Source organism: Stegostoma tigrinum, chromosome 39 (assembly GCF_030684315.1).
Source record: "Stegostoma tigrinum isolate sSteTig4 chromosome 39, sSteTig4.hap1, whole genome shotgun sequence".
In the NCBI taxonomy this organism is placed as follows: Eukaryota; Metazoa; Chordata; class Chondrichthyes; order Orectolobiformes; family Stegostomatidae; genus Stegostoma; species Stegostoma tigrinum.
In genome coordinates this window covers 16,007,315-16,026,364 of record NC_081392.1, presented here as the reverse complement: position 1 = coordinate 16,026,364, position 19,050 = coordinate 16,007,315, and the positions used below count along the sequence as shown (strand labels likewise).

Sequence of the window (19,050 nt, the reverse complement as noted above, 5' to 3'; positions counted from 1 at the left end):
AAAAAAAGTTCTAAATGAGGTTTAAGTGTCCAACACTGACAATAGTCTGGTCTCTTTTTTACTTTCCTCCCCCTGGAACGTATGTTGTCTGGCTGTGTCTACTTGGAAATCTTCCTTGCAAGGGTTTTGGACTTGGGTAGCATGGAATGGCTGTCCTACTGACATTCAGCTATGCCTGTCCAATATGGAAATGGACTAATCAACTAGTCCAGTAGTGCAGTATAAATTCAGCATGTGATCAAATACACCTGGAGTCTGTCAGGAATTACACACTGTTCTGCTCGGTCTGTTCTCCTGGATATGTTCTTGAATGTGTTAGCAATGAATCCATACTCATTGAATGCATGTTAAAACTATGCCTGTCTATCTGTTGGTATGTGTTCTGCCTCCATGTCCTGTGAATGTAGGGTTTTGATGCATATTCTCTGTATAAGAAGTGTTCTGTTCCCCGAAACTTCCTAATCTTCAACTTAAGATCAACCAAACAAAAGCTGACCTGGTCCTTCATTAAATGCCAATTATATAGCCCTTTGAGATAATGGGAACTGCAGATGCTGGAGAATCCAAGATAATGAAGTGTGAAGCTGGATGAACACAGCAGGCCAAGCAGCATCTCGGGAGTACAAAAGCTGACGTTTCGGGCCTAGACCCTCCTTCAGAGAGGGGGATGGGGTGAGGGTTCTGGAATAAATAGGGACGGGGGGAGGCGGACTGAAGATGGAGAGAAAAGAAGGTAGGTGGAGAGGAAACCCTGCAGCCCAATGGTATCAATGTGGACTTCACCAGCTTCAAAATCTCCCCCCCCCCCCCCCCCCCCCACCACTGCATCCCAAAACCAGCCCAGCCTGTCTCTGCCTCCCTAACTTGTTCTTCCTCTCACCCATCCCTTCCTCCCACCCCAAGCCGCACCTCCATTTCCTACCTACTAACCTCATCCCACCACCTCGACCTGTCTGTCTTCCCTGGACTGACCCTATCCCCTCCCTACCTCCCCACCTATACTTTCCTCTGCACCTGTCTTCTTTTCTCTCCATCTTCGGTCTGCCCCCCCCACTCCCTATTTATTCCAGAACCCTCACCCCATTCCCCCCCTCTCTGCTGAAGGGTCTAGGCCCAAAATGTCAGCTTTCGTGCTCCTGAGATGCTGTTTGGCCTGCTGTGTTCATCCAGCTTCAGATTTTATTATCTTATATAGCCCTTTGAACTGTGTTTGCTGAACAAACTGTTCAAAGGGAAGGTTATGGTCATCTTGTGAAGTCAGCTCGGTAAAAGAACAGCTGCTTTGTGTTAAATGGTCATAAAGGTGAGATAATAGCAGTACTACGTAGAAGTAATACGACTTGTCAACACATGGTGCAAGAATTTAAAAACAAAGCCGAGAAAAAACAGACTTCCTGCTCTTGTTTCGCGTGATCACTTGAATTCCAATCAATGTGCGCAGATAAACATTATTTGTCTTGGCTGTAAACAAGGCGCATTGTGGAATATAAGCACAATGCTGGAAGCAGAGTTAACACCTCAGATTGTCAACCTCTGATTCAACTGTCCCCATTTTTTTTATTTTGGCTCTTGCGCTCTCTCTCAGGACCTGCAGAGTCTTACCTCCGAACAGAAATATAAAGAGTGGCCTCTTGCCTTGTGTGCAGCTTGAGATAAAAAATCGAAACTGACAGAAATTTAAAAATAAACTGAAAAATTCACAACAGCTGCATCTGTAGTCCATGATGAAAGAAATCTTTCATCTGTCCTTGTATGCAGGCTCTATTTTGGAAGAACTGATAGTCCTGTAACTTCAAAAGACCAACTGTGCAGCTTAGTGGGGCACTGCACTTGCAGTCAAATTAAGGCAAGTGAAGAAAAAGAAAACAGGCACTGGTCACTTGTTTTAAAAAAAATCTTTCACAGGATGTAGGAGTCGCAGGGTAGGTCAGTACTTATTGTCCATCCCTACTGGCCTTGAGAGGCTGCTAAGCTGGCACCTTAAACTGCTGCCAACTGTGGGATGTGGCTACACCCACAATGCTCTTGGGGAATTCCAGGATTTTGACCCAATGCTGCTGAAGGAACAGCAATATATTTCCAAGTCAGGATAGTGTGTAACTTGGAGGGGAACTTGCAGGTCGGTGAGTTTCTTTGCATTTTCCCTTGCCTTCTAGACAATGGAGAATGCAGGTTTGGAAGATGCTGTATAAGGATCCTTTGGTGAGTTCTGGATGTGCATTAGTGGTGAACAGTGTTACTTCAAGTACAGTATCCAAATGTCAGGTTCATTGTGGCATTAAAATATGTGATACAAAACCATCATAGTTGGTGCATGACTGGTAGAGATTAGGAACAGAAATTATGATGAGGATATTTGAAAATGGAAGTTAACCCTCAAACAACAGTTTGATCCTTAAAAGACTCAACATATAATGGATTAATGAGATTTCTTGTTTTGATAGCATATCTTGGATTTCTGGCATTTAACAGGGCTTGCCAAAAATGGATTGTTAAAGTTGGAAAATAGCAATAAAGATGCTGTTACCAAAGATGAATTGACTTAATTGGTCTTATGGTGACAGGGTTTAAGGTTATAGATATTGTTAGTTAACTGGAAGTAGAGTCTCAAATTTTTGATGCTGGGCAGTGATAAAACCTTTATACAGAGAGCACTACATAGAGACAGTAGAATAACCTTAACTTCTGTGCTGAAAATATTCTACTATTTTAGTTCATTCCCATTCTGTACTTTTCTCCCCCAACACTTTCCTAGTCAAAAAGATGACCTCATTCTGCGGGCAGTATTTATGTAGAGAACCCTAGGCTGATGTTGAAGATGTTATAAACCTTCCTCTTAGATTTGTTTTATGTATAGCACTTAATACAAATGGCAACCTTAGACTGCAGTTAATTTAAGACAATTGCTGCAAAAGTCAATTCTTTTGATTGACCAATTTTCTTATTAGTTAAACCTTGGACCATTTAGCTTTTACATGACCTATATTTCTTTCACAGCACCTATGTTTATGTTTTTGACCCTCAACTGCAGCATGTTCTACACTTGTTTCACTGACAGGTTTGGTGGAGGAGCAAGCCAACGCCCAGTTGCACCTTACGAGTATCATAACAGAGATGATGTGATGTCAAGTGGTGACTCTTCATCTGGAGGATTTACCAGCCAGGACAGCACAATTGAGCGAAATAAGAATGGTAATGATTTATAGTTGATGGTGCAATCATTTACATGTTCACTGCCTGTCCGAGTTCCCTAGGCACTAGCAACCCTGTGTTCTTTTACCACTGCCAGAATAAAGTGCCAACACATTGATTTGAATTATTGCTGTCATGTGGGACTGTTTGAACCTATTTGCATTAATTTGTCCATCTTATTATGAACAAATCAATTCCTCATTAGTTAATTGGCTGTACTTCAATCAAACTTGAGTTTTCTTTCAGAAAGCAAACAGAACAAAAGTAATTTTTTTAATGTAGTATTCCACTATGCAGTCATTAGCTAACCAATGTTTCATTATTGTTTCACCTCAAACCTGGATTTAAATTAGATTTGTAGCATAGCTTTTTATTGCTTTTGATCTCGAATGAATTTACATGGTACGAGTGCAGTAATCTTGACTCCTCGCACATTGACCCAAGGTCATACGGATACTTTTAATCAACTTGTTCAGGAATGTTATTACCACTTCCTGGAGCAAATGGGACTTCAACCCAAGTCTTCTGGCTTGGGTGAGGCCATGACCACTGCACCACAGACAACCTAAAGATGCTGTTTTTTGTTTCTAGTTCTGATATCGGTCTGTGTTCTAGCTATAGAATTTTCTAATCAGCCTGTTCAGAAATGTAACAGCCCATGCCTAAGGCAAGTGGGACTTGAAACTGAATCTTTTGGCCCATAGGTAGGGGCATTATGACTCCATAACAAAGTACAAGGCTGTACAGTCTGTTTTATGACAAGGTGTTGGGAGTTGTGCATTGTGCTGGAATAGTGCCTTCATTGCTCCTGCAGAGACTGAAAGTGCCACATTTATAGCACGTTTTATGGCATTTGCTTCTTCCAGCTTACCTGCAATCTCAGCCAAGTAGATTGTGAAGAGAGAAAAACAAATAGTGTACCTGTGACTCTTACAGTTTTACACTTTAAATGAAATGTGTTTTTGTTGCAAGGCAATATCTCCAATTTCAAACAGTTGTAATCTTAACAGTTCTGTCTGTATGACCATTACATAAAGACACAGGGTTTTAAATAGGACATTTAGAAGGTGTGTGGACTTGGGCCATTATCTTCTGTAAATAGGAGAAACCCATAGTTGAAGGGGTGTGTAGAATCAGTTTCAAATACCAGGCAGCTTTTCAAAGATGTCGTTTTGATATGTGCTATAATTGGAATGCACTGCAGAGATAGGCCAGCCCAGTCTGTCAACAGCAGCTTTTACTGAAAGTATCATGCTGTCAGAATCTCTTCACTGCTTATTTTTGAGTTGTCAACCACAAGAGAATTTTGTTAGTTTCATTTCTGACTCCCTCTCCTCTTCGCACTGCTGCTCTTTTACTTGAAGCATGCTTTGTAAAATAGTTAGTTGTGAGGAAGGATTTGTTCTGTATTGGATTGCAACTCTTAAGGGCTTAATTAAAGAATAATATCTGACCAGCACAGCTTTGTTTATGCTGGTAATGGCTACAGAACACAAGTGGTCCTCTGTCAATTCTGCTGACTCATGTACTATGCTGACATGGTTGACCCCAACCTGAGAGGTAGAGGGAATGCCACAGTCAACTTTAGTAGACCAAGGATTAGAGAGGAAATTTTAGTTGGATGTGGGCAGGCATTGGGTGAGAGTTAAGGGAAGATATATGGGCCATTCAGCCCCTTGAGCCTGTTCTGCCATGCAATGGCTGATCTATGAATCAACCCAATTTAGCCCTACTTTGCAGCATGTAACCAGCAAAAAATCTCCATCCCAGGTTTGGAAGTAGTCATTGACCTCAAGTCCTTCAAGAAGACAGTTCTGGATTTCCATTGGCCATGGTACGAGTGTGTGAAATCTGAAAGCACTCTTAATATTCTAGCTTCCATTTTAAAATGGTGTCACCTTGTTTATAGGCTTTCACGTTTGAGGATGTGTTTAATTCTGTGTCTTTTCTGTTGTAGTCCTGTTAACATTTTAAATTCTTTGATTTAGACCCAGCCTCAGCCTACAGAGTCAAGAGCATATAAACCAAATTAATCAATCCCCATAAAATAGCTTTAAAACTCAATCTCATTCTGATGAATCTGCTGTATACCCCCTCCAAGGTTAATGCATCTTTCCTGCAGTTAGTGCCCAAACTGAGAACAATTAAATTTGGATTTAAAGGGGTGCTGTTAACTCTGGTTTTGATAGTCAGCATATGGAACCGTTTTAGGTACGTGTATACTATTACTACCTGTATTACTAGTTTAGCTGAAATCGTATTAATTTGACCTCTGCAGCTCCTTGCCCCATAGAAATTGTTCCATACTGTACAGTATATTAAATGAACCAAAAATGACAATCAGAGCATAAATTTGATTTACCTTGTTTCAGTTCTCCAGAAAGGGACTGATCAAGGACATGTACAACTGAGGCATCACTTCTCATTTCAGCAGTAAATCTTTTGACAAGGCATCTAATGGCAGACTGGTACAAAAAGTGAAGTCACATGGTATCAGGGTGAGCTGGCAAGATGGATACAGAACTGGCTTAGTCATAGGACACAGAAGGTAGTGGTGGAAGGATGCTTTTCGTAACAGAGGGCAGTGACTAGTGCTATTCCATAGAGATCTGTGCTGGGTCCTCTGTTCATGATCTACATAAATGATTCAGAGGAGAACATAGCTGGTCTAACTGGGTTTGCAGATGATACAAAGATTGGTGGAGTTGCAGATCTTGAGGAGGATTGTCAGAGGATTCAGCTGGATATAGATCAGTTGGAGACATGGGCAGAAAAATGGCAGATGGAGTTTAATCTGGACAGATGTGATGTGATGCATTTAGAAGGTCAAGTATTGATGGAAATCATACAGTGATTGGCAGAACCCTTAGGAGTATTGATATGCAGAGGGATCTGGGTGTGCAGGTTCACGCATCAATGAAGGTAGCAGCGCAGGTAGATAATGTAGTAAAAAAGGTCTATGTCATGCTTGCCATCATTGGAAGAGGCATTGAGTATAACGATGGGCAAGTTATGCTGCAGCTTTATAGAACTTTAGTTGGACCCCATTTGGAATATTGTGTACAGTTCTGGTCGCCACACTCCCAGAAGAATGTAGATACTTTGGAGAGGGTACAGAAAAGGTTTACCAGGATGCTGCCTGGTATAGGGGGGATTTTAGCCATGAAGAAATGTTAGATAAACTGGATTTCCAAGATTGTGAATGGCGTGGATAGAGTGGAAAGCATGAGGTTTTTTCCAGGATGGAGAGATCAATTACTAGGGGATGCAGGTTAGAGTGCGAGGGGGAAAGTTTAAAAGAGATGTGCGAGGCATGTTTCTCACACAAAGGGTGCGGTGTGTCTGGACCGTGCTGACAGAGGAGGTGGTGGAAGCAAACACAATAGCAACATTCAAGAAACATCTGGACGCTTACATGAACAGGAAGGGAACAGGGGGATGCGGGTCCTGTAAGTGAAACAGTTTTTGTACGAAAGGGCAAAATGTGTCAGCGCTGGTTCCTTCTCTTTAGATTTCCAGTCCTCCGCGGGTCTTCTCATGGTTGAAAAGCTTGCCTCAGCTTTCGAACTTACCACACCACGAGTGATACCAGTAGCAGTATGGAAAGCTTAGTGTGACAGCATAAGCACAGTCAATATCAGAGAAACAAGAAATAATTGCCCAAAAGAAACGTGAACAGTAATAGATTCGCCACTTGTGCCCTGTTCTTAGCCACTCTCTGACTCTCGTACATTTTCAGTTTGAAAGAGCAACATAAACTATTGCAATAATCTCTTTGCAAGCTATTTGCATTAATAAAGTGTTATTGTGATTAAAACTGTAATTCTTCAATTTCAGATCCTGTGTGGCACATACCAACCGTGCCCAAAGTGTACTCACCTTCTGGAAACAATATCAATAAACGTCTCCCTCGACAAGAGCTAGCAGGCAAGGATTCCCCCAACAGACATTCTAAAGTAAGCAACAGCGTGCATCCTTTTTAAAGATTTGTATATAGCTTCTGCCTATAAAGCTGTTACCTAGCTACATGTTCTGCCAAACACATTGCTATTGTCAATTGCATTAAGGGTTAATTTTTTAAACAAATTCCTATTAAAGAATGTTAGTTTTCAAGATTCAAGGTGTCAGCTGTAGTTCAGGTGGTAGCACACGCAGTCATAAGGTCATGGGTTCACATCCCACACCAGTGACTTGTTCACTTGGCATAAGATCTAGGTTGACACCCAGTGCATTACTGAGGGAGTCTGCACTGTCAGAAGAGACCTTCTTTCAGATGAACTGTTGAACCAAGTATCTTTCATAGACTCCCTTTTGGCCCAACAGGTCCACACTGACCCTCAGAGCATCCACCCAAGCCCATCCCCTTCTAACTCAACTATACTATACATCCCTGAACACTATGGGCAATTTCCCACGGCCAAACCACCCTAACCTGCATCCAAAAGATCAACGTTGACTTTCCAACCTTTGTTTCAACCAGGCTTTTTTTAAAAACTTCATTTGTGGGATGTGGGAGTCACTGGCTGGCCAGCATTTATTGTACATCCCTAGTTGCCCTTGAGAAGGTGGTGGTGAGCTGCCTTCTTGAACTGTTGCAGACTGCCTGCATTGGGTTGACCCAAAAATGCCATTAGGGAAGGAATTCCAGGATTTTGACCTAGTGACAGTGAGGGAAAGGTTAGGTACCCTTTGTTTGATTATTCTTGTTGGGATGTTGGCCTTGTTGCAAGGCTGACTTTGCATCTCCTTAGTTATCCTTAACATTGAAATGGCCTTGAGAGTCAGGTGGCAGTTAAGAATTCATCACATTACTTTAGGTCTGGAGTCACACGTAGGCCAGATTAGTTAAGAACAGAGATAGTAGTAGGATCTGCAGATGCTGGAGAATCTGAGACCCTTCAGAGGGGTCTAGATCCGAAATGTCAGCTTTCCTGCTCCTCTGCTGCTTGGCCTGCTGTGTTCATCCAGCTCTACACCTTGTTATCTTAGTGAAGAACAGGTTTTGTTCCCAAAAGAACATTGTGAAAATTCCATCTAGTTCACAATCAGCAGTCATTAATGGTCACCCTTAGACTAGCTTTTAATTCCAGATTTTCTTTATTGAATTAAAATTTCACTATCTACCATGGCAAAATTCAAGCCAATTTGGGTCTCTAGAATACTATCCCAATGACATTACCACTATTCCGCTGTCTCCACTTGGTGAATATAGTGGTGTGGAAGGCTCTTTTGGGCTTTGGAGGATCTCCAGTAATTCTGTTTTTCACCAATAACTGATAGTGGTCAGCATTTGGAATTGTGTAATATTGCTAGATATGGAAGCTAATTGTAATACCTTTTATAACTGGTTAGCTGAAATCGTATTAACTCAAACCAAGCACTACCTTACTGTTTTTGTTCCATTCTGTGCAGTATATTAAACAAATTGATTGGAGTCTGACCTAATTTTGGGTTTGCATTTTCTCAGTTTTCCCTGGAACTACATTTGCCTTGACCCTTGCCTGGAATAATTCTCTGTGTCTGTTGAGTGTTTTCAAAGGGCTGTGCACTGCCTGCAGTTGTGATTCTAATTTTGTCTACTGTTTAACAGGGTGATGCTCACTACTCCAGCCAGTCAAGTAGCAATACCCTGTCTAGCAATGCCTCCAGCAGCCATAGCGATGAAAGATGGTCTGACAACATGGAGCACATGGAGGTTGACCTTGAGACCTCTGCGAAAGGAGCATCCAGTGACAGCGGCATTGACACCACCCTTCATGCATCTAGTTCATTTGCTTCAGGCACAGCAACAACTAAATCTGCAAGACCAGCACCGCAGAGAGAGAAACCCCAGAAACCAATGCAGAGCTCAGCCACCTACTGTGGACTGCAGGAGTACAACAGCCGGGTATTCGACCGGACACCGCCTCACTTAGAGAGGAGGAGGGACTCCTCACCAACACTCAGCACCAATGGCCAAAATAAAGGATACAGAATGAAAATCTGTGGTCCTTCTAACAACAGCAGCACCAGCTTCAGCATGAACAATAATGAAAACATGCATCTGAGGTAAAGTGTGCCTTCTATATAACCCAATGTTCAGAAGTAAGAAAGGTGTCAAATGCTGGAGACTGCATGAAAATACTGCCTGGAGGCTGTGGAGATGGTTCAGAGGTCAGGTCTCAGTCTGTGCCGAGTCTCCTGCTCGCTCAAAGGTGCTGCACTTGGCCTTGATCTGAGGAATTTTGATTGCTTTCTAATTGTCCCTCACATGTAGATGTCAAGCACAGATTAAAATGAAGCATGCCTGTGATCTCTTTCACATTAAAATAGCCTGTGTTTGTACATTCACTACAGAGTGAGGAATGGTTACTAAATATTTAGCGGGTGCGAGAAGGCATAAGGACATCCTGGGTGCTAACTGAGAACATTGTTCCATGCCCTGTGGAAGGCATGGGCCTGCATGAGCTTTCTTAGAGAGGATAAGGAAGTTAGAAGCTATCATTAATCCTAAAAGTCAGCTGAGAGCAATGGCAAGATTACAGCCCCGTAAATACAGTTTCTAAAATTGTAGCTGTTCGAAGGGTGCTACCCTGCTGAGGTCTTTATGCATTCTGATGTCGTACTGAGCGTGTTTACTTTAAACGTGTTTCCCTTTTTGGTGACTGTGGCAGTCAGATAGCTGCATGTACTTAAAGCTTGAGAATGTGAGCAGCAGTATTTCTATCTTGTGATGTGGGGAGGGAGGGGAAATCAGTGATTTGCCCAGTACATGTTTTGTGGAGAATACTTGATAGTGGAATATCATAGCAATTTAATTAAAAACTGTGAGCACCCATGTGGACTGTTTGCAGTACTTCAGTTATCATCGTGTGACTCTATAAACTATTGTTTGGACCACAGATATAAAAGTACAAAATGAGTGCCATGGATCTGAATGGGTTGAGGCCATGAAATAGTTTTATTCCAATAATGTTTATCTTGGTATCAGCAGATGTTAGGATGAATGCATCACAGAGTACTTTTTTTTTATTTGTTCTTTCATGTAAACATTCCAGGTAAGGCCAACATTTTTTCTCTTCAGAACTTGCCTTGAAGGTATATTTTGTTTGTTATAACTTCTCTACTGAAACTTTGCCAATTTAGTCAGTAATTATTTATAAATATCCATTTATAAGGCTGCCTTGCATTTATATAATGTATTTTGTGACTTCAAGTTGTCCCAAAGCATTTCCAAACAACAAGAGGCAGACAGAATGGAAACAGACCCTTCACTGATACAGTTAGTCCATGCTAATCATATTCCCAAACTAAACTAGTCCCACCTGCTTGCACTTGACCCATACCCATCCAAACCTTTCCTGTTCATGAACTTGTCCAAATGTCTTTTAAATCTTGTAACTGTACTTGCATCCACCACTTCCTCTGGCGGTTCATCTATTACATGAGCTGGTCTGTGCTTAAAAAAAAATGCCCCTCGTGTCATTCTTAAATCTTTCTCCTCTCAGCTTAAAAATATGCAACTTAGTTTTGAACTTTCCCACCTTAGGGAAAATATCCTTGTCATTCAACTTATCAATGGTCCTCTTGATTTTAGCAATCTCAGTAAGACAATTAGACATGACCAGGTATTGGTTGAGAGATAGATGTTAACCTCGCCCTAGAAATAATGGTGTGCTGCAACACATTAAGTTTGTTTCAGATCCTTGCCTGCAAGGAAGTTGAATGTTGGTCTTTAGATTATTAACTAGTATGGAAAAAGGCAATTCAGATTGTTTGATCATCACCTTGTTAGACTAGATTGCCACAGGTTGTGCTTGAGAAATGAGAACAAAATATTTTGAGACATTGTATTGAAACTCCTGTGCTGTTATCCTCAATCTATTTGCAAATAAAGCAGTCCAACAACACCAGGCTGTACCAAGCTGACATGTCCAGCATAGGGAGACTAAACGCAAAGTCAGCTTCGCCTGGGGAGGGTGTCTCGATCTCGTGTCTGATACCAGAATTGAAAAAGAGCTGTTGTTCTCAGCAGCTTGGTCATGGCTGGGTGTCAGTGGAACTGCCTTAAGGATCACGTCAAAACATCTGTGAGGAGGTTAACAACTCCACTGACTGACGACAGCTGTTGAATTATGACTGACCAACGTGGAAACAGTTGCTGTGGAATACATGGAGCACATTGCCTCTGCCTGTTTCTGACACAATCTCTCAAAGTTCAGGCATCCGGGAGAATGTGCACATTTCCCAACATCCCAAATAGCTGACTATTCAGGAGCAACTTGTCCAGCATGTGGCAGAATTATGATTTCGTGTGGAACTTATGAGCCACCTTGTTTCAACTCTGATTTGAATTTCAAGCCATTCTTCATCCTGGGGGACTGCCTAAGAGGACGCAGGACAAAGTAATATTGCCAGCAGCACTTTCATTCTCCCTATATTTTAGACACTAGTTATAAATCCTAATTGACTAGGTGAGTCTTCACTTAAAATGTTGTGGTGATGTTCCTAAAGTTCTCAGTTTCTATTGAAATTACTTTGCTGTGTTTTCACTTAAATGTTAGAGCCAGAGTTGGGTCCCTGTGGGCATTGCTTTCTTTGGGCACGTAATGTATAAAATACTATACGATGCATGTGAGTGCTAAACATTCTAAACTGAGAACTGGCAAATTTGTGATGAGTTGGTACGCTAAAGAAACATTATATTTGTTAAAAAGAGATTATTGTAATTCTGTGGACATTTCTGGTTTCTTGAGAGGCATCCTTCTATCAGGACAACATCTGAAGTATATAAATTGACATGAAGATGCAAATGGAAATAGACCAATTGGCCCCTTAAGCCTGCTCTGCAATTAAATAACATCACGGTGATTTGTTTGTTTGAATTCCGCATTCTGATCTACCCACAATAAAATTCAGCTCCCTTCCCTAACAAGAGTTAATCTTCCTCTGCCTTAAAGAATGTAGTCTCCACCTCATAGTCTTTACCTGTGTTACAAATAATTTTTATTGGCAATGAAAATCTACTACTTTGTTCAAGTATAGAAGCATAGTCCCCCTGTCTCTTTGTTAGCCTGGGTCTATCCACAAGTAAACTGGGGTCTTTGTGTATTTTGATCAATTTTTTTTAACTTCTGTGACTCCAGGAATGAGCAGGGCCTGTTATCTACCTCGTTGAGGTGTGACCGATAATATTAGGACTCCCTTTCGACTGTAAAAAATGAGGAAGAAGTTTGTACTTTTTGGATGAAATGGTGGTGTGCTGCTTTTGTCTTGTTTTGAGGTTGCAGTATTTCTGTGTCATTGTTACTATTAATCTGAGTGTGGGGAAAATGAAGTTCCAGGCTTCCCCAGTGACACCTGGCCCTCCCAGGTCCCCAGTACAAAATGGCGCAGAGCCCCAGGCTTGGGCTCTGAAACTCAGCGCTATTGAATCATAGAATCCCTACAGTGTGGAAACAGGCCCTTCAGCCCAACAAGTCCACACTGACCCTAAGAGCATCTCACCCAGACCCATCCCCCTATAACCCACCTAATCTACACATCCCTGAACACTATGGGCAGTTTAGCATGGCCAAGCCACCCTAACCTGCACATCTTCGGATTGTGGGAGGAAACCGGAGCACCCAGAGGAAACCCATGCAGACACGGGGAGAATGTGCAAACTCCACACAGACAGTCACCCGAGGGTGGAATTGAACCCAGGTCCCTGGTGCTGTGAGGCAACAGTGCTAAGCACTGAGCCACCATGTCACTGAGCTGTGGCCATAGCCTCTTGAATGTCTGCAGTGCTCACAGATGCTAGCGCTACGCATTCATCTCACCTGCTCCACTCCTCTCCACTGAGTTACTGGCGTAATTTCTATCCTTTTCTGTTCTTGATCCTGTCACTGAGAGACCAGAATTCCCTCCTTCCACCTAATCTACTTTCACACCCCTGCCCTCCCCTTGCCACCACAGGGCTGAAAGGGAGGGCTTGTCTGGGATGTAGGCAGTACCTAATATGTGATGACAACACCCTCTTGGAATGCACCCCAGATGTTGACAACACACTGAACATTAAAATAGTGATGAAAAACTGGCCCCAAAGAACAATGTTAAAATACTAATGTGTTAAGAAATAGCCACAGTTTATTTTGAGCCAAATTCTTTTAAAGGATTGATGCTTTCACCACTGCTAATGAATGAACAGTTCCAGTGTTCCATTGTTATATGTTGAATGCCTTCAGGTTATTTTGTTGATGCTGAAACTTTATCCAGGAATTCCATGGAAGGAATTGGGGAGGAACACTATCTAGATCTTGTCCTGATGAATTACCCCATAGACTGACTGATTTCCAGGTTGAAGATATTAAAGAAGTGCAAACTGTCTCTCTGGAATCGCATAAATGTGCTGCAGTTACACAGCTGTAGCAATGTTGTTTTCGCTTGACTTTGATCCTGCGGTTACCTTTGAAATCTGCTTTGAATTTGGGATTTGCGACATAGCCTGACAGAGGGGAACAGTTCCATTTCATTTGAATCACCTCTGGTTTTAAAGCCCAAAGTACACCACTCTAGTGAATTTATTATGAAGCTGAAACCACTTCAAATCAATGTTAAAGCTGCTGTACAAATTACCCTGCAGTGTTGGCAGAAAGGGAGAAGTTAATGTGTTAATTCCAGTTGATTTATGCTCTAGTGAATAGTACATTGGGTCTTAACACACAAAACTGGAATGCTTCAGGGTATTTCAGAGTGCAAAGGGTTTTTAAGATGGAAGAAATTCTGAAATCTTCAAAGTATTAATCTGCTTTGGTGTTTCTGCATGAACTGTCATAAGAGATCAATTGAAAAGACCTCCCTTGTTCTTTAATACCAAGTGTGCTGAACGCTTTTTTAATGTATTTGACAGCAGCTTTAAGCTCCAGTCTGTACTTTCAAATGAAATGAAGATTGCCCAAACTAACTTCAAAACTTCCGGGAGTTTAAGGCTAATGGCAAAAAAATGAAAATAATAATCCATTATCAGTTATAAGATTTGCAGTACCTTTACATTTCATTGTGATTTAACAACAATCTGTCAGCTGTTGAATCATGTTGCACAGATGTCCTCTTCTGACAACACTGAAAACGTCAAAGAAACTGTGATAGCACTCGAAGATTGTGTCAACATGTAGAGTATTAGTTGGAGTTTGAAAAACTAAACCAAAATGAAAGGAGCTTTTACTAGTCCTTTTTCACTTAAAATATTTTACAAAATCAGTTTTTCCAATAACTGGCTCATAAGAAATGAACAATTCTGAAACGTGCGTGGTTACAGAGTCTGTTTGTTATCCATACGATCACAGGCTGTGGGAAGGCTTTAGAACTGTGGCCAACCGTTGTTGAAGAAAATTTCTTACACAAGGGGTAATCCACCCGGGCACAGCATCAATGCTTGGCACTGTTCCTTTGGCTGTGAAAGTTCTTTTTAATGGGATGGGGGGTGCGGGATGAAATTAAACCTTGATCAAACTTTTTCATTTGTAGTTCCAGTTCCTTTTGTCTTTGACCACATTTCAGGAATTACAAAGTTGTGTTATAAGACAACGTTGTTTACGTCAAAGAATTAGAGCTCTTTGTGTGAACTGTGGAACCTAGACGATGGCTGATGAGGTTGTGTCTGAGTGGGTCAGTGCATTCACCTCTGTCATAACATTGTAGTGTTGGGTCCCATGCTACAGGCTCGCACATGTGCTGGCACTCATACAGCATTACTGCCATTATTTTGGCGAAACATTGTACCCGCGATCCTGACTCAACTCTCAACTGGACACTAGGCAGGGCACTATTCCAGGGAACAGTAGAGACGTCCAGCCCACTTAATCTGTAAACCAGAATTACTTCAAACCAAATCTGATCGTTATCGCCTTCTTGTCTGTGGGAGCTCGGTCTGCACACATTGCAACAGTGACTATGCTTATAAAATGCATTTAATGGCTATTGAGCACTTTGGGAAATCCTTAAATTGCACAAAGTGCTTTATGAATGTGAGACTTTTCCCTTTTTCTCTCTTCCTCTTCCCTCCTCCTCTCCCTTAGCCCACATTTACCCTCTTTCCAAACCCTACCCTGTCCCATTCAGCTTCTTCCATTAAAAAGATGATTTTGATCTTTTTTGCTGTGGGGCAAGTAACCAATTAAAACTCCACTGAAACATCTTTCCTGGGTGAAGGAGACTGGCTTTGTTGACATAGGAAAGAAATTAGTCTTTGTATGTTCTTTATTAGACAGTGTAGGAAATGGCAGATGTCCAAATTGCAAATGCTGACCATGGTGCATTTCAAAGAAAATCTTCTACTTTGGCCAAGGTTCAATGTGAAATTGGGCTCAGCTGTCAGCATTACCAATTTACAAGGGAGCCAGCAGCACAATTTATTAGAATAAAACCTTATCAATATGAATGATTTGCATTGGCTACCAGGCTAATGGCAGAATTTCCTGATTAACAGCAGACGTAAGATCTTGAACACAGACAGGTTTTATTAACTGGGCAAGGAACACATTTAGTTTAATGGGTTTCAGTATTGCAACAGTACAGTTACACTGATGCTTTTAACTCACAAACTAAACAATTCCTGTTAGCCTTATCCATACTTTAGCCACAGCTAGATGTCTCTCTCTGTTCTATTGAATTTCTATTCTTTGTACAGTGCTGAAACCAGTGCTAAGTAAATGAATCAGTAACTTACCAACGCTAAGACCTGACTGTTAGGGAATGCTGTACACTGACTACAGTAACCAGTGCCTTCAATGTAAGTCTTCCATTTAATCTTTCTTCAGTGACACGTGTGATGGATAAGTACAAACTGTATAAATCAAACAGCCTTGGCCTTGCCTTAATACAAAGTCCATATTTCCTGCCACTTAATATATTTATCAGCTCATGATTTCCAAAATATTCATTACTAATAAGGAAATTGTATAAGGAGGAAGAATGGGCAATAGTTTCTCTAGAATTCTGTGACCTGTCAGTGCAATCCTTCACTGGTGCTTAAAATTAGCTAAGAGAAACTAGGCACACTGGTTCTGTTCCAAAAAGTAGTGATCACTATAACTAATGTATAACCATTATAAGCTTAGAAATTGGTCTTTGTTGTAGACAAATGATTAATTATTTTCTCTAATAATTTTCATTTGTTTTTGAGGCATTAACCCTTTTAAAATGAACAATTAGTACTAGACAAAAGAATGTCCTTGAGCTTTTGTCTGTTAATAATGTCACTCATTTTTCTGTAATAGTATCTCAGTAGCCCTGTAATGGGATTTCACAATGAGTGACATTGTGCACCTCTATGAAGTGAAGCCTGTATTTGTCCTTTTGGAACGATAGACATATAGACCATATTCTTCTTGGGGTTAAAGATTTTAAAAAATGAATCTTTGAGCAGTAGAAACAGAATCAAATTATGTTGCATGAATTAAAACTGCTATAAACACTAAGATCCATTACAAAACAAAATCTTAAGCTACTTTCTGCAATTATAATCATTGATATTCCCTTGGACAAGGCGTGTAGTCCATGCTCAGGTTTGAACTGGGCCTGAATCCAATCCAGACTGTTCTCACGCTCTCCTTTGCGTCTCTGTCTCTGTCTGTCCGCATGATATCAAATAACTCTCTCTCTGTGGTGCCTCAGCCTCTGCCAAGGCAGCAAGTGCATCTAGTCGCCATGTGTAATGTATATCATCGTGATTGGATTCCATTCTTATGTCATAAATCTTTGTGCCTACAACTTTTGTCATATGATGAAGTTTTTTAATGTATTTGTGGGATGCGGGCATCACTGGCTGGCCAGCATTTATTGCCCATCCCTAGATGCCCAAGAGAAGGTGACCTGCCTTTTTGGACCTTCTGCTGCAGGTTGGCCTACAGTGCCATTAAGGATGGAATTCCAGGGTTTTGACCCAGCAATCATGAAGGAACTTGCTAAAGTCTTTAATTTTTTTAAAATTAAACTTGACTTCATGATGTGTTAAGGTCAAAAGAGTTGCTTTGTATGTAATGAATTGTTATAAGTGCATTGTCCATTAAGTGCACAGAAAGATACTGAAAGTAGCAATGGGATGCAGTGCATAATCAATCTATCTTTGTTCAAGGGAAGAATATTGACCAAGGTGTAAAGGGATCAATCTGCACTTTGACTTGTGTTCCAAGATCTTTAATATCTGTTAAACAAACAAGAGATGGCCTCAATTTAACATCCTCACCCAAAGGGCATCCCTGTCATAGCACTGCTCCTGGGTAGTGTACAAGCAAGTTAATGCAGCTCGGTTCATGTGCTCAAGCCTTGGAGTGAAGTTTGAAAGTGCAGGTTTGATCTGGGCAAGTCTGGTACCAACTAAACAAGATGAAAAGGAAAATGGGGTGCGTGTAAAGTGTGACTGGTGAGTTGACTCAGTGGTTAAGATTGGCACTGGGGAAATGCCTTCAGATTATGCCTTTGTACACGTGTGAAGAATGCAACTTTGACCATGTATAAGAGCTCCTGGCATCTGTGTCATTTCCTCAATAAGCCACAAATTTCAAGAGGGACAATTTGATGGAAGGAGAGCATAGAAATTGCACAGAGAAGCACGTTGGTTTTAAAAACTTTGCTCACTTTTATTTTTAATTTTTTTTTCCAGCACACTAAATTGCAGACCAGGACAGGTCCCTCATGTTTACAAGACCCCACCTCCGGAAGTATCTAAGCCACCGGCAGTGCATGCCCAGCTCTCGGCCTCTGCCCCCAAATCTTTCTACTCCTATCAGAATGTGAAGAATATGTGCCCAACTGGGTGGAAAAAACCAACCGCTACCCCGTGCCGATCATCTGGATTCACAGAAGCAAAAACGTAGGAGTCTTACCATGAGCAGATTGGAGCTCAGGTTTCTGAAAATGAGTACAGCCTCAGACGACTTTGATTCTGCATTTCGCTGTTTTAAACAATGATACATGAACAAGTCCAGTCACTCTGTGCTGGTGTTTCTGCTTCACACAAACCTCATCTCACGCCTCTTCATCTCACCCTATTGATACATTGTTCTTCGTTCTCCTGCCTGGCATTTCCTGTAGCTTCCTTCTCATTGAATTAATGCTATATGCATCCGCTCATAACTGAAATGGTGCATTCTGTCTCTCTTCAAAACTTTTGGTACCATCGCTGACCTGTTTGACCCTACCCTTGCCAATGCTTGCTTGGTCTCTGAGCTTATTTCCCTCCCCCATTTCTCTGTCTCCTCCTTTCATGGCGCCAAATCAGAGAACCTCCCTTAGGAAGGATGGGCAGCAAATATCAGTTGTTTAGCCTATAGGTGTACCCGGCCTCGCCACTGTCAATACTTTCAAATCTGTTTTGAGTTCCAGATGAAATAATCAGTTTTGAAAACTTAATTGTTCATATGGTGAAAACTCATAATTTTGGGTTGCCCTTTTTAAGACAAAGCTCTTGCTGCACATGCAGTGCCATTTTCTGTTTGTTTTTTTTAATTTTGCACATGCACTGAGCCAAATGGAAACTGTTGTCTTTAAATTCTCCACACCATTACTTTTGAAACTTGTGTCTCTTAGAAGTTCAATTCCAAACAGTAGTTCCAGTCTTCATCTGTCAGCATTAGTTAATTGACATTTTTCTCGTTGTCCTTTCTAGTCTTGAGTGGAATGCTCCCGTCTTTTATTCCATTCCTAAAACTATTTCCCAAATCATAGTTCTGCTTAAACACTTCCATAATTTTGACCTGTATTATTAAAACCCCACTAAGTCTTGATACTACTTAGATATGGAGGAAAGTTACTTTTAAAAATCTGTCTGATTTCTGAATAATGTGAGGTTATCTGATGGGCCAACCCTCTAACTTTCAACTGTCTCTTCACTGG

General features: G+C 41.2%; 1 protein-coding gene across 8 annotated transcripts in view; it reads left to right on the top strand.

Annotated features, from left to right (window-relative positions):
* Positions 1-19,050, top strand: part of sipa1l3 (signal-induced proliferation-associated 1 like 3) — a 276,754-nt gene that overhangs the window by 193,050 nt on the left and 64,654 nt on the right. For 7 of the 8 annotated variants that reach the window (XM_048522386.2, XM_048522383.2, XM_048522385.2 and 4 more), the window contains 4 exons: positions 3,059-3,192; positions 7,030-7,148; positions 8,783-9,240; positions 17,819-18,028. In XM_048522386.2, coding sequence (XP_048378343.1) covers positions 3,059-3,192; positions 7,030-7,148; positions 8,783-9,240; positions 17,819-18,028 — 921 coding nt within the window. The remainder of the gene's footprint in view (positions 1-3,058; positions 3,193-7,029; positions 7,149-8,782; positions 9,241-17,818; positions 18,029-19,050) is intronic. The other variant, XM_048522389.2, reaches the window with a different exon arrangement.